At 41.3% G+C, this 14,530-nt stretch overlaps 1 protein-coding gene across 1 annotated transcript; it reads right to left on the bottom strand.

Annotated features, from left to right (window-relative positions):
* Positions 1-547: 547 nt before the first annotated feature.
* Positions 548-14,530, bottom strand: LOC134806521 (small ribosomal subunit protein mS39). Its single transcript, XM_063779820.1, has 15 exons — positions 14,377-14,530; positions 14,111-14,290; positions 13,330-13,558; positions 12,070-12,293; positions 11,376-11,472; positions 9,318-9,479; positions 7,947-8,121; positions 6,713-6,843; positions 6,199-6,317; positions 6,040-6,124; positions 4,775-4,916; positions 4,220-4,328; positions 3,638-3,836; positions 2,766-2,941; positions 548-686 (listed from the first exon to the last, which is right to left on the bottom strand). The coding sequence occupies exons 1-15, from the start codon at positions 14,400-14,402 to the stop codon at positions 596-598; spliced, it is 2,145 nt and encodes a 714-aa protein (XP_063635890.1). The 5' UTR covers positions 14,403-14,530; the 3' UTR covers positions 548-595.

The raw sequence follows: 14,530 nt of genomic DNA on the forward strand, positions 1-14,530 counted from the left end.
AATACTTCCGAAACTTGACAACAAACACACACTTTCATGTACGCGTGACCCGGCGTTTGAAAGTGAGTCTTATGTGAAGGTAGTAATATTTTTTTTTGTGGTTTTGTTAAAGTAGGCCACTCCAAATGGATTTTCAAGGGTAATAAGTCAGTTTTTAGAGATCGGTTCAAATTCTAACTTTATGAATATTGTCTATAAGATTTTTACAGTAGTTAGTTGATCATGTCCACAGACAGACAAGTATATGGATACAGATGTAGTGCATAATTATTTTCCTTTGAATTTTCAACGTATGAAAGTGTCTTGCTATTTCAGTCAGTTTCGGTACAAAAAGTACTGAGGTTGACTGAAGTAGCATGACAAATACGAACGTTTCCGAGAAAATACGAAGTAAATCAATTATGCACTACATCTGTAACAAACAACATGTGATTGTCAATCGTGTTTTTTTAGAGGTATGATTTTATTATTAATTTACTAGCATTTGTTAATTTACTCATATTATCTATTGTCTAGGTTTTTGCTAAAGGTAAAATAAAAGATAATGTAATCTATATATTTTATTAAATAAACTACTTAATTATACCTTAATGAGTTATTCGTCGTCGGACGAAGAGTCACTGCTGTCGGAGCTGGAGCTCGATCTCGATGCGTCCCTCTCTCTCATCGGTGTTCCACTTTTAGCCCTGAAATTACCACGATCCTAATTACTTAAACCTTTATAAGGCAGAGGGAATGATTTTGAACTTTATTTTCAATGTGACAGGGTTCAATTTCGTATAATTTCTGACATTGGAATCATAAACTGAAATAAATGTCATAAGTATACTAAGAAAAAGTGACCAAGGCCTCCAGTGCCCCAGGCTGGAATAGAACCAGCGTCCTCTGCTATAGCGGCAGGTGCGGCGAATGGCACAGGCACTTGCCGCGATAGCAGAGGAGGAGGATAGAGGAGGAGGGTGTTCTATTATTTAATTTAATTAGTACCTACTTTTTAAGTTATATGTTTAATTTATAAATAATATTTACCATGTAATTATTGTGTTGTTTGTAATGTAATGGGTTCATACCTAAATAAATAATATATATTTTTATTTATTTATTTATTTAATACTTCTAATAGTAACTTTGGAATCATTTGGGGACTTTAACTGCTAAACGTGCTGCTTGGGGAGCCTAGCATCCACTCGGCAACCTTATCGTCTCAGCAAGTATGAGCATATACACTAATGTCTACGAAAGCGACTGCCATCCGGCCTTTCAGCCCAGAGAAACTAGGCCTTATTATATAGTTCGTTGTACTTTCTTGACGATGTTTTCCTTCACCGTTAAATATCAAATGATATTTCGTACGTAAAGTTTCAAGAAACTCATTGATACATACAGCAACACTCCTAACTGTACAATGTACATCGGTGGACCTTATTACAAAAGGCATAAGGTCCACCGATGTACAGTTGACAGTGGGGGCGATGGTACAAGTCTGGGTAGACCCGCGAGTCCCGAGACATTCGGATTGAAAGCGGCACGCTTATCATTAGGCCACCAACTCTTATTCAACCAATTTCAACAAAGGCACAGAATAAATAATAGTACTAGGTACTAGGTTCACTCTCTAACAAAACGCAAGGTGGCGCAAGCGCGAGCAGGAATCCGTTCTGTAGCGGTGCGCGGCAACTACTACTGCTAGATACCAAAATTGGTGTGGGCCGCATGTACTTGTAGCAACGCGACGAAATCGCGGAGTGAGCCACGCCTGCCAATGGTCGGATAAGAGTTAAGTATTTTAAGTAATTAGATACTCACAGGTGGTAGGCTTCAGCGGTGACCGCGGCGGAGGGGTGCAGCGCGGCCAGGCCCTCAGGGTTCTGCAGCAGCTCCACCACGTCCTCCTGCGGCCGGTTCAGCATCAAGGCCAGCGCCTCCACCGACGCCGCCACCTCGAACCCGCACTCGGCGAGGTATGTCACCGCCGTCTATAAGAGATACTCACAGGTGGTAGGCTTCAGCGGCGACCGCGGCGGAGGGGTGCAGCGCGGCCAGGCCCTCAGGGTTCTGCAGCAGCTGCACCACGTCCTCCTGCGGCCGGTTCAGCATCACGACCAGCGCCTCTACCGACGCCGAGGCCGCCTCTTCGAACCCGCACTCGGCGTGGTATGTCACCGCCGTCTACAAGAGATACTCACAGATGGTAGGCTTCAGCGGCGACCGCGGCGGAGGAGTGCAGCGCGGCCAGGCCCTCAGGGTTCTGCAGCAGCTGCACCACGTCCTCCTGCGGCCGGTTCAGCATCACGGCCAGCGCCTCCACCGACGCCGAGGCCGCCTCTTCGAACCCGCACTCGGCGTGGTATGTCACCGCCGTCTACGAGAGATACTCACAGATGGTAGGTTTCAGCGGCGACCGCGGCGGAGGAGTGCAGCGCGGCCAGGCCCTCAGGGTTCTGCAGCAGCTGCACCACGTCCTCCTGCGGCTGGTTCAGCATCACGGCCAGCGCCTCCACCGACGCCGAGGCCGCCTCTTCGAACCCGCACTCGGCGTGGTATGTCACCGCCGTCTACAAGAGATACTCACAGATGGTAGGCTTCAGCGGCGACCGCGGCGGATGAGTCCAGCGCGGCCAGGCCCTCAGGGTTCTGCAGCAGCTGCACCACGTCCTCCTGCAGCCGGTTCAGCATCACGACCAGCGCCTCTACCGACGCCGAGGCCGTCTCTTCGAACCCGCACTCGGCGAGGTATGTAACCGCCGTCTACAAGAGATACTCACAGGTGGTAGGCTTCAGCGGCGACCGCGGCGGAGGGGTGCAGCGTGGCCAGGCCCTCAGGGTTCTGCAGCAGCTGCACCACGTCCTCCTGCGGCCGGTTCAGCATCACGGCCAGCGCCTCCACCGACGCCGAGGCCGCCTCTTCGAAGCCGCACTCGGCGAGGTATGTCACCGCCATCTATAAGTTGTACTAGTTATTAGAGTATTAAAAAAAAAGATAAGTACAAGTAGGACTCGAAAAACAAAGGGTTCTGTACATCACACAATTTTTCACGTTTAATCTTATACGTATTTCAGTAATTTAGTAATATTTACTAGTAACTACTTTCGGTATACATGTTTGTTTGAAATTTGTGTAAAAAAATCGCACAACGAGCCCTTTCATTCAATACCTATATAAAGTAACAGTAATAATATAAGTATTTTTCAAACCATTATTTTTTTTCAATTTTCAAAAGTAGCCGCCCATGTTTAAAACTCATTTATCTACTTTAGGTACCCGTCTGTTTTTGGTCCACCCACTTACATACCAAACCATAGGTACGACGACTTACATACAATACCAAATTATAACTCATCGGTCTAGTAGTGAGTAGTAATGTATTTAGTGCAGTCTAGAGTGTCCAGCACCACGTCTCACATCGGGTCCGACTCGTCCGGCACGTGCGAGCACATGGTATAATGTTACTCACAGCAGCAACCGCCGGTTTCCCAACAGCGTCAGCCTTCTTGGCGGTCTCGGCGAAGATCACGGGGCGCGCGGGAACGCCGGCCGCCTCCTCCCGCCGTAGGCCGTCCAGCGTGTCCAGCACCACGTCCCACATCGGGTCCGACTTGTCCGGCACGTGCGAGCACACGGTATAATGTTACTCACAGCAGCAACCGCCGGTTTCCCAACAGCGGCAGCCTTCTTGGCGGTCTCGGCGAAGATCTCGGGGCGCGCGGGAACGCCGGCCGCCTCCTCCCGCCGTAAGCTGTCCAGCGTGTCCAGCACCACGTCCCACATCGGGTCCGACTTGTCCGGCACGTCCGAGCACATCTCGATGATGTTGCTGAGGGCTGTGGCTGATAGCCTGTGGGAAATGGAGATAAGTGTACCTAATCAACAGTTTTTGTTTAAATCAACCAACGTGACAAAAATTAAAAAAATTCAACATGCGACTACATATATTCTTTACAAAAGACCATTTTATTGACTTTTTTGAGTTAAAACAATTTAATTGTGTTAGTCATAAATTGTGTCAATCCTTTGGTTAACTTTTTGATCGTCAAATACGTTAATGAATGAATGAATGAACTACGTCGTAGCCGATAACATGGATTTCCCGATGCTTCGTAGAGGCAAAACGACAATGTGTCGTGATCACCGCTGAATGGGTTAAAAGGTGTGCCCCCTGACGCGTAAATTTTTCGTAAATAACACGAAACACGGATTATTTTCCCTATTTTTACTCACTTCTGTACAGGCGAGCGCATCTCCCTGCCTTCCTGTTGCTCTTCAGCCAGTTTACCGAACTTGACCACGTCCGCTGCCGCCGCTCGCATCTGCGCCTTCACCTCGTCTTCTAAACATACGTGTAAGATACAGGGTGGATTTTCTTTTTTGGTCAGTGAGGGCAGCTACCAGATCCCTTGATGCTACCTTCCCTCAATTTTAAATTAATGAAGATGGGCGTTTACAGATTTTGGAAAAAACATATAAGGTGCGAGAAAAAAGTCATTTTTGACCAACTTCTTTTTATGCCAATCGATCCCATTCCTATCGAGGATCAAAAGCTTGTATGGGACCAAAAAAATGAATTCCTGCTAAAAAGCCACAAATCGAGGAAAACATTTCCCATACAATTTGTATGACAATGAAAACCTTTATTTTTCACAATGCTATTTTTTTATGCCAATCGAGGACCAACTTAAGGTAATGTACTAAAAAGCCACAAATTAAAGAAAACTTTTCAACCTTTGAGGAAATGAGTAGTAGGTATTAATCGACTGAACGAAGCGAGTTTCATACCCTGGTAGTGGTAGCAGTTGGCCATGGCGTCCAGCAGGCGCTCGACGAGCCGGGCGCGCTTGGCGAGCCCGAACACCACGAGCTGCGCCCAAGAGCCCGCCAGCCGCGCGCCCGCGCCGCCCACCTCCAGCGTCTTTATTATCTGTTCACAAATTACAACGGTTTCGTATAGGGACTCCTTATGCAATAATATGATATTACTATAGATAGGTTATACTCGTGCATAAGGCACACAAAAATATGTACTTCCATATTTATTTCATTACATACGAATGAATGTTTTTGTTGATTAATTTGCACAAACCATTCATCTTTGTTACATTCGTTGTTGAACCTAAGCTTGTCTCTTTCTCTTTCGGTGTGCGCGAGCTTACTAGCACGTGCACAGTTCTAGCTTGCCTATAGTTCGTTTTTTTTTAGCATTAGAAAGAACTTGAAAGAAGGTAAGCGATCTTGACATGTCTTTTAATTGAAAAACGCTTTTTAAAAATTAGAAACTCTTACTTATGAAAGCAGAAGAATATAAATGATCGTATTAGATTCATAATTGTTACATATTTGCCGTAACTTATTTTTAAAATGTGTTTTTCAATTAAAAGACACATCAAGATTGTTTACCTTATTTCTAAAGGGGCCCACTGATTAACAGTCCGCCGGCCGGTATCGGCCTGTCAGTTTTTTGGAACTGTCAAAATTTTGTTCTAACTGATAGGCCGATACCGTCCGGCGGACTGTTAATCAGTGGGCCCCTTAATGCTAAAAAAGACGAACTATAGGCGCGACTAAAGAGCAACTGTACAATTTGTACAATTTAAGCGCTTCAATTTTGGAACACCGGTAACCTATCTGGACTTATAATATCATTGCCCTTACGTATGTGTATAACCTACCTATCTGTGTTACTCTATATGAAAATAATACACTGTGTACCCATTATAGTGTGGTGTGTGTGCAACGCCACACTTACACTCTCTTAGCGTAGCCTTATATATATATATAAGTGCTATATTATTTTATCGAGAATAGTCTTACTTATAACCTATCAGTTGTATCATTAATGCCTAACCTCACATGGCGACCCTGCCAGGATCGCCATGTAAGGTGTGGCGCCAATGATACAACTTGTTGGTTGAAAGTATAGTTTAATTCTGATAATATATAATCCTTAATCTACGGCATATATAGAGATAAATGTGAAGGTGTGTGTAACGTACGTAGCGCACACTACAATAGAATAAGACAAACACGCATGTTTATAAACCAACCTCTTCCATAACGGACGGCTCGGGGACGTAGACGTTAGGAACTAACGTGTCTAGTAACGCCGTAGTCCTCTCGAATGGCGCGTGCCTGACAAAAGGAACGTGTTATTTATAAACAGTACAATCTAAACAAATCCACAGAAAAAGAAGTGACGTGTTTACCTGCAGGCGACGGTAACGAAGTGTCTGTAGTAAATGCTCTCTTTGTAAGCGTCGCCGACCAGTTTATAGTTGTCTCCCTTCATCAGCAGAGCGTGCACTCTCTCTGCCATATTTATGTCCTAGAATCAATTGTATATAATACTATATACCTATTTTACTTTCGGTCAAAGTTGGAAGCGAGATTAGATCCAATTTCTTACATTCGACTGGGTTCAAATTAGGCTTTGAAAAACTGGTGATAATGTGATATTATGCTGACATCGAGATGATGGGGTGTATTCCCATTTGACCCCGCCGGGCACAAATGGGAATAGGTGTTATCAACTTAACATACCGATGATGGTGATCGACGGTCGTCTTAGGGAATAGCTAGGCGATAAAACGACGCAACCAAGTTATGTTTGGGTTAGAGTCGGCTTGGGTTAGTGGAGCTTACAGTCGGCGATAAGCTTGTCTCAAAACTGACATTTATTTAGTATTGCTGTCGATTTTGCTTAGATTTAGGTAGATTTACCTGTAAGTGATCGTTGCACACGCCCATAGCCGTTATGAAGAAATTAGTATCTGTGGCTTCTTTGGCATCTAAACTCTCCCTCTTTTCCAAATCATTTAGAATCAGTGACAATATATCTGTGCGAGGTCCACCTGTTAAAAAACATGTATTTTACTTTAAGGGTCGCCCACTCGTACTAACATTTTAAGCTATGGGCCACCGTTTACGAGTTATTTACGAAAAACTAGAAAAAAGAGAACCGTAAATTCTAAAATCTGTAAATGCCAATCGACATTAATTAAAAAACCGGGCAAGTGCGAGTTGGACTCGCGCACGAAGGGTTCCGTACCATAAAGCAAAAAACAGCAAAAAAAAAACGGTCACCCATCCAAGTACTGACCCCGCCCGACGTTGCTTAACTTCGGTCAAAAATCACGTTTGTTGTATGGGAGCTCCACTTAAATCTTTATTTTATTCTGTTTTTAGTATTTGTTGTTATAGCGGCAATAGAAATACATCATCTGTGAAAATTTCAACTGTCTAGCTATCACGGTTCGTGAGATACAGCCTGGTGACAGACGGACGGACGGACGGACAGACGGACGGACGGACGGACAGCGAAGTCTTAGTAATAGGGTCCCGTTTTACCCTTTGGGTACGGAACCCTAAAAAGAAGGCACAAGGTGTCCTAATCAGGCACTGGATCAGGCCCCGTAGACAACATGCCAATCGCTAACGCTACGTAGCGAACGAAACTCAACTGTCACTGTCACACTAATATGGAAGAGTGATAGAGAGACACAAAGCGATCCGATAGCCAAGTGCAAGCCATTGTCACCTTGGCTAGGCCGGCAGGTAGTTATCCTAGGTGCGCAATGTAAAAAAAAACCATTATGTCTAGTGGTGACAGTTCTTACGCTCTTTACAAGCGCTGGTGGCCTAGCGGTAAGAGTGTGCGACTTTCAATCCGGAGGTCGCGGGTTCAAACCCTGGCTCGTACCAATGAGTTTTTCGGAACTTATGTACGAAATATAATTTGATATTTGCCATTCGCTTTTCAATGAAGGAAAACATGGTGAGGAAACCGGACTAATCCCAATAAGCCTAGTTTCCCCTCTGGGTTGGAAGGTCAGATGGCAGTCGCTTTCGTAAAAACTAGTGCTTACGTCAAATCATGGGATTAGTTGCCAAGCGGACCCCAGGCTCCCATGAGCCGTGGCCAAATGCCGGGATAACGCAAGGAAGAAGTTCTTACGTTCTTTACAAAACAGGCACATCAGATAATAGTAGGCCGACAAGCCCGGCTGGATGTCCAGTTTTTGGAACTCGGCGATGACCTGAAGCGCGAGATGCTGCAGCGCCTTGCCCGCGCCCCACGCGGAGATGGACCGCAGGCAGGAGCTCAGGGTCTGCTGGTTCGGGGATATACCCTGCAGGACAATAATGGGTAAATCAACTATTTCTTGTCATTGCGCCATTTTCAACCAAAAGGGTACTTATTGCCGGTTGTCAATAAGGCGCTATACAGTATGTAAATTATCGAAAAACATTTACTCAAGCCCGTTAATGAATGGGTCACACTGAGCAACTTTTACTATGGCACCAACCCCGAAATCGCGAAAAAAGAATTGACTCTCCCGTAGAAAATTACAATGCTACCAGCAAAATGTATGAAACAACCAAATTTTTTTTCGCGATTTTGGGGTCGGTGCCATCTTATCTTATCTTATTGTTTTCGGGGGCCCTTGCGGATACACTTCGACCCATAGGGATCTTTTGTGCAGTTACCCCCTAGAAGAGATCCGTCAACTACTCAAGAGCTTTTCCCACCATATCCATGTGTCGGATGATGGAGCTCATGGGTAGCGTTTTAAAGTCCTTTGGTTCCAGGTATCCTGCTCCAAAGTCCTTCATTCTTTGTCTGGCGAGGGCCATACTAAAAGTTGTTCAATGTGACCTACACATTAACGGGTTTTAGTAAATGTTTTTCTTTAGTTTACATACTGTATTTATATAACTTCAAGTTGAAATCAACCTTATCGACAACCGACAATGTGGTACTTTTTGGTTGAAAACGTCAGATTTGTTGCTCTGCTCCGGCTTACTTTGTGAACTCTGGTTTTTTAATGGCTGCCACCCATTTAAATTAATAATGATTTTATGTGGTAAATATTTATTTATTTAAAAATCCTTTCCATAAAGTTAAACGTGGCACATCAGTTCTTCAAACGAACTGTGCTTACTGTTTATCGTCCCCTGGCTGACAGAACTTTTTATCATGGTGACGTGCAAAAAGTGAAGTAAGTATGGCCTAGATTGTTGAGAAAAATAGAAACATCGAACATTTTGTAGAATATGTACTGCTTTTATATTACACGTGCAAGCAGTTGAGATGCGTTGCGGACTTGTTGATACGAGGCGGGTGCCATTTTGATGACGTCACTACACAGGAAACTGTTTGCTATACTGTCTCACGGCGTTTTGGGGGTTCAATATCAGCTCCAACAACAGGCTAAAAGTTGTTGAGTAGCTTTTGGATACTTACAGCTCCAGAAATATACAAGTATCGTTGACTTTTGATCATATATTTATGTGCTATATGATTAAATTAGTTAGAAAGTGTTACCTGCTCAGCCATTTGCCTCAGTAGATCTTTCAGAGCGTCCATTCGGAGAGCAGCGCCCTCTTTGAGAAATCCGATACAACTCAACAAAGAGTTGAACACATCAGTGGAAAGTGGGATGCCTTTCTCTAACGCTTCTTGATATAACATGTGAGCTCTTTCGGCCTACGGAAGAAAATATTAGTTGATATTTACATACATAGCATAAAAAACATATATTAGATGTCCCGATTCCGATAGAAGCTTGTCAGTTTAATGATTTTTTTTACATAAATAGCATGATAGCATAGAGCTCAAGTTCCTGTCAAAAACATCTCAACATGTAAAATCGAAAAAGAAAACTGTACTGAATCACATGAAAATAATGTACGTTCTAATAGTACTAATAGACATACGTACCGAGTCAGAAGGCCTACCGCTAAAACCGAAACGCAAATTGCGGGGATCTTTCTCTTTTACTCCAATTAAGGGGTAACTAGAGTGACAGAGAAAGATACCCGCAATTTGCGAACTTCGATTTTCGCGGTTATAGCCCAGGACCTTGCTGCGGTCCGAGGCATAGACGATGTACGTCTGATAAGGACGCAGATACGGGTTAAAGCAAGAAAGAAATATGTGAACCGGACGAAGGTCGCGGTACATTCGCGGTTCGCAACATACCTACGTCTTTTAGTTTTTTAAAGCACGCAATAGTGTCTACGCTAAAGTGATCTATACAGGGTGGAAAGGCACGACGATCCTTTCCGGAAATGGGAGATAGTTTAGCCTAAGCTCTATATTTTCTCCATAGAAACTATGTTAATATGGGCAACCGTTTCTAAATTATGACCTTTTAAACATCCACGCAAAAAACTACTTTGTTCTAACCCTAACAGGTGACAGGGTCAATGAACTTACTTGTAAACAATCAGTATTCGACAGGAAATTATGCTAATTTGTTGCCATCTAACCATTTTTAGGTCTGCTTACAGCACGGTAAGAATCATTGCAGGATTTTCGCTTTCTTAGTGGTTCCACTTGTTCAATACTTGAATGAAATAGTTATGTTATTCCTTAATATTAATAATACTAACCACAACATTGTTTACAACGACAGTTCAAATGGTGACATTGACAACCACTCAAAAGTACGCAATCGTCTTATAAATATCTCTGGTTTCCTTGACTGATAAAAAGGTTTTAGTTTCTTAACATGTTTCACAAAATTATTTTCGAATAATTGGAAACTATCTAAAATAATTAAAAATAACAAGTAGGTTGTGTTAGTTGCACCAAATGAACTTGCAAAAATGAAATACTAAGAATAAATCAAGAATAAATACTTCTTCAATACCAAACTAACAAACCTTCTTGCGTGGTAGGAAATAGACAAGACGTCTGATGTTTTAAATTAAATTTTCATTGAACTATACTTATTGAATGTCATATTCTTCAAATAAAAATGTTAGATGCTCGTGGCTATTTAAATTTGTGGGGCTGTGTAAAAGATATGATGTACCAAACCAAACGGAATGTGAAACTGCGGACGAAATGAGACAAAGGCTAATTGGTGCTTTCTGCGGAGGATAAATGACGAAGAGCATACACTATATCGCATGTGCATCGACATACTCGGGTACGGGCCGCGGCGGCGTTGTAATACACGGAGGTACATTTGAACACCGTATGTGAAAAGAAGATAGTATTAAATATTGGAAAAAAGTAATTATCTAAGAAAGTAATAAAATTGTTTGTAATATTTTTGCATGCATTTGATTTATTTGACATTTATGCGTCATTCATACATCATTGCGATACTGTCAACGATCGGAAAAAAGTGTAAAGTCCCGAGCTTTCCCGACGGAGATCCTTAATCTAGCCGTCATGTGCACATGCTATAGGGTTATCACCACAGTTAAAAAGTAGTATTTTTGCAATTTTTATTTTTTACTCAATTAACGATTCTTACCATTACCAATAGTCTCTGTATCACTTAAACGACCTAATACTTCCGGGAAGGATCGTCGTGCCTTTCCACCCTGTATAAACATATTTGCTTGATTTACAAGTGTGAAGGATTACCTGATAGTATTTTGCCATGCCCTGAATTATGGCACAATATGCCTCTGCACTTTTGGGTTCCATTGATGTAAAAATTTTGTCCGCCAGGCCACCCAATCTGTTGGGAAACACATATTAATTTAATACAAAAGGACTTAAGAGAATAATTAAAAGGAATACAAAATAATTGTAGTAAGAATTCTTAAATAGCCATGCCAATGTTAAACTCTTCTGACAGTAATTTTCATATCAAAATAATGTTACTCACACACAAACATACTAGCTAGAAAATATAAAACCTAACTTGAAAACATAAGCATTCTGGATGTGGGTATGGGCAAAATCACTATTTTATTATCCTTTTTTTTCATGCCCAAAGAAAAAAATCAATAAGGTAACATAGAGCAAAAAAAGTATTGTTGTATACGATCAAGTGTTGGAGGCATTTGTCAAGCCTAAAGCTACCCTATTCACTTTGAGGGATGGTTTTTTAAAGCCTTGATTGCTTGACTGTTGAAAATCAACAACATAAAATTTGAAAACATTCTGTCTAAGAAACCCTAAAAACTAAGAAAATGTTACCTAAGGTTCTGTGTCTAATAACATAACTAAAAATATGAACATTCAAAGTAATAAACACTCAAAAAAAAAAACATACACTGGGCGGTAACACACCACACAGAGTGGCAACACTGGCAACACATTTCTTATTTACCTCCAAGTAGCGGCTTGTCGTTCTCTGGCATTTGCAGAGAACCACCGCTCTTCTAACCACTCGGTAGAATCCAGCTCCTTCTCGTTGCAAAAGCAGAGCAACTGCAAGAAGTCCAGTTTGAGCTCCTCGCTCACTGCTTCTGATCCTCCAAGCAGTTGGAACACTTTCACAGAATCTTCTAAAAGACCATTCCTAATTGTGTATCTTAAATCTTCTTCTGTTACCTGTAAGGTCATAAAGATTTGTTAGTAATTGGGTGATAAGCTGGGAGTTAATGTGTAGAACTAGGGCTGACATCCATCTGGGTTTCCAGGTTTATTCTGTCCAGTCTGTCCTCAGTTTGAGAGGGAGGAGAGCCCCCCTCAGGCAGGATTTTTATAGCCATATGGGGAAAAACCAGACACTTTTTGTGTAAGGGTATTGTTACAATTTTTTTTTATGAAAATGATTTCCTATTATGTCAGACCAACAGATATTTGTCTATGATACATAATTTTATTTTGTTCAATATATTTTTTGAATTTTTTTAGTATTTATTGACCGGAGCGTAGCGAAGGTCTACGTTTCGACTGGAGCATTTTGCTTTTGTATGTCCGGATGTTCTCCTCTACAGGTCGTAATTCTTAACCGAATCTCGTGAAATTTTGTGACTGGATTCTATGTCTAAATAAAATTTTTTTGTCCGTCCGGTTTTTTGATTTTTTTTTAAATGGCGGAGTTGTGATAGCTCGCGCCTAAACAAATAGTGGTATCGGTACCATACGAGTGTTTTCTTTTTGAGATATGTTTATAGATTAAATGGCCAAAAATTCAGAAAATTTATTTCGCTGGTTTCGAAGGTATGGAGATATTTAATTTTAACTAATTTTAATTTGAGAAGGAGTAGCTAAATTTCGTCAACCCATCTAAGAACTATTTGGCTCAGTTTGTAAACGTTCGCTTTTTCTGTTTGCACAGAGGGTCTGGGTTCGATCCTCAGTAATTGTATGCTGGGATATTATTATAACTTTTTGTATTTTTTTACACATACATTTCGTATTGTTTTTTTTTTTAATTTACTATATTTAAAGCTCTTATAGTACCATGTTATTTAAAGCTCTGCTCGCGAGGTCTACAGCTCACAGAGCCACTAGTACTATTTAGAATCACATTTGTTAGAAACTGAAATAGGAAGTGTAAATAAGACATAAAAAAAAACATATGCCTCTATTTATGGATTAAAGATGATAAACAAAATTTTAATTAATATTATTATAATACCTTGCTCTCATCTGTGTAAATAGGTTTTGGTGCAAACGCCTCAATTCTCGGATCAGCATTGAAGTATGGAGTGGTCATCTTGCCCGGGGGGTCCCACTGGCGAGTGGAAAACAGGTCTGAGTGCTGGTCCCGGATCCATGCTGCTGCTTTACGGCCAGCTTCCGCTGACAATGCATAGGCTCGCTTACGGTAGTTTGACAGTGGGATGAGGTAAGGGTCATCATGGTATCTGATTTATTGTAAGTACAATTAAATATTACATTGTATATTATTCCACACGCTAAAATAAGTAAATTTCAAGTATTCAAGGCTTTAATGATACTGATGTAGTTATTTAACAACTGTTGTATAAAAGGTTTTAAAATTTGTAAACATAATTATGAGTCTTAGTACAATAATTGTATATTTATTAACCCAACCTCATATTACAATGGTGAGTTATATAATTAAAATAGTCGTGGCATTGACTATTTTAATTATATAACTCACCATTGTAAACCTTATTTGGATACATGAATGTCTTTATTAGACATGTCTTTGGAGATCAAAAAGTTAACAATCTTTCACAGCCATTTAATTCTGGTACGGGCCTTTGCTATTTGATTGTTTAATAGTTAGTTATGAATGTCTGTACATTTAAATATCTATATATATATATATATACATTGTTGTCTAGTACCCAAAACACAAGCCTTACTCTGGGACTATTTTGATCTATGTAAGATTGTCACATAACATAATATGTATTTATAAATTAAAAGTTTTATTTGTAATAGCTTACTTGTAATGTGCGGCTGTGGGGTCTGGTCCAACAGTGGCTGCTAAGGCTTGTAGAATATCAGTAGGGCCTCTGGGAATACGAGGCGGAGGCGATATTCCGTCACTAGAGGAAGTCTGCGGTACCCGCTGACCTTCCACCACCGACGAGTAACGGCACAAACACGCTAACTTTGACCATTGTCTGAAAATTTTCATACAAAAACATAAATAAATATGCAGGCAATCCATAACCTATAAATGATAAAGGAATTAGAATATGAGTCAAACCTTTGCAAGATTATGTTTGAGTACATTTTGAGTCTATAAAAGTGATTTAAATATACGTTGTTATTACGAACACTTGTATTATATTAAATTTAACCTTCGTAGATATTCTTTTGAGTAAGTCATAACTTTGCCGGAGGGAGCTGTCAAATTTGAC

The sequence above is a fragment of the Cydia splendana genome, chromosome 3 (genome assembly GCF_910591565.1).
Source record: "Cydia splendana chromosome 3, ilCydSple1.2, whole genome shotgun sequence".
NCBI classification, from domain to species: domain Eukaryota; kingdom Metazoa; phylum Arthropoda; class Insecta; order Lepidoptera; family Tortricidae; genus Cydia; species Cydia splendana.

What these genes read in the sequence shown, in the direction of transcription:
- LOC134806521 (XM_063779820.1), bottom strand. Translation starts at nt 14,402, where the DNA reads ATGTACTCAAACATAATCTTGCAAAG. An exon ending in ATGCGCTCGCCTGTACAGAA is followed by an intron (nt 3,837 to 4,219) that starts GTGAGTAAAAAT and finishes CATTTCCCACAG; the next exon opens with GCTATCAGCCACAGCCCTCA. An exon ending in GGAAACCGGCGGTTGCTGCT is followed by an intron (nt 2,942 to 3,637) that starts GTGAGTAACATT and finishes TACAACTTATAG; the next exon opens with ATGGCGGTGACATACCTCGC.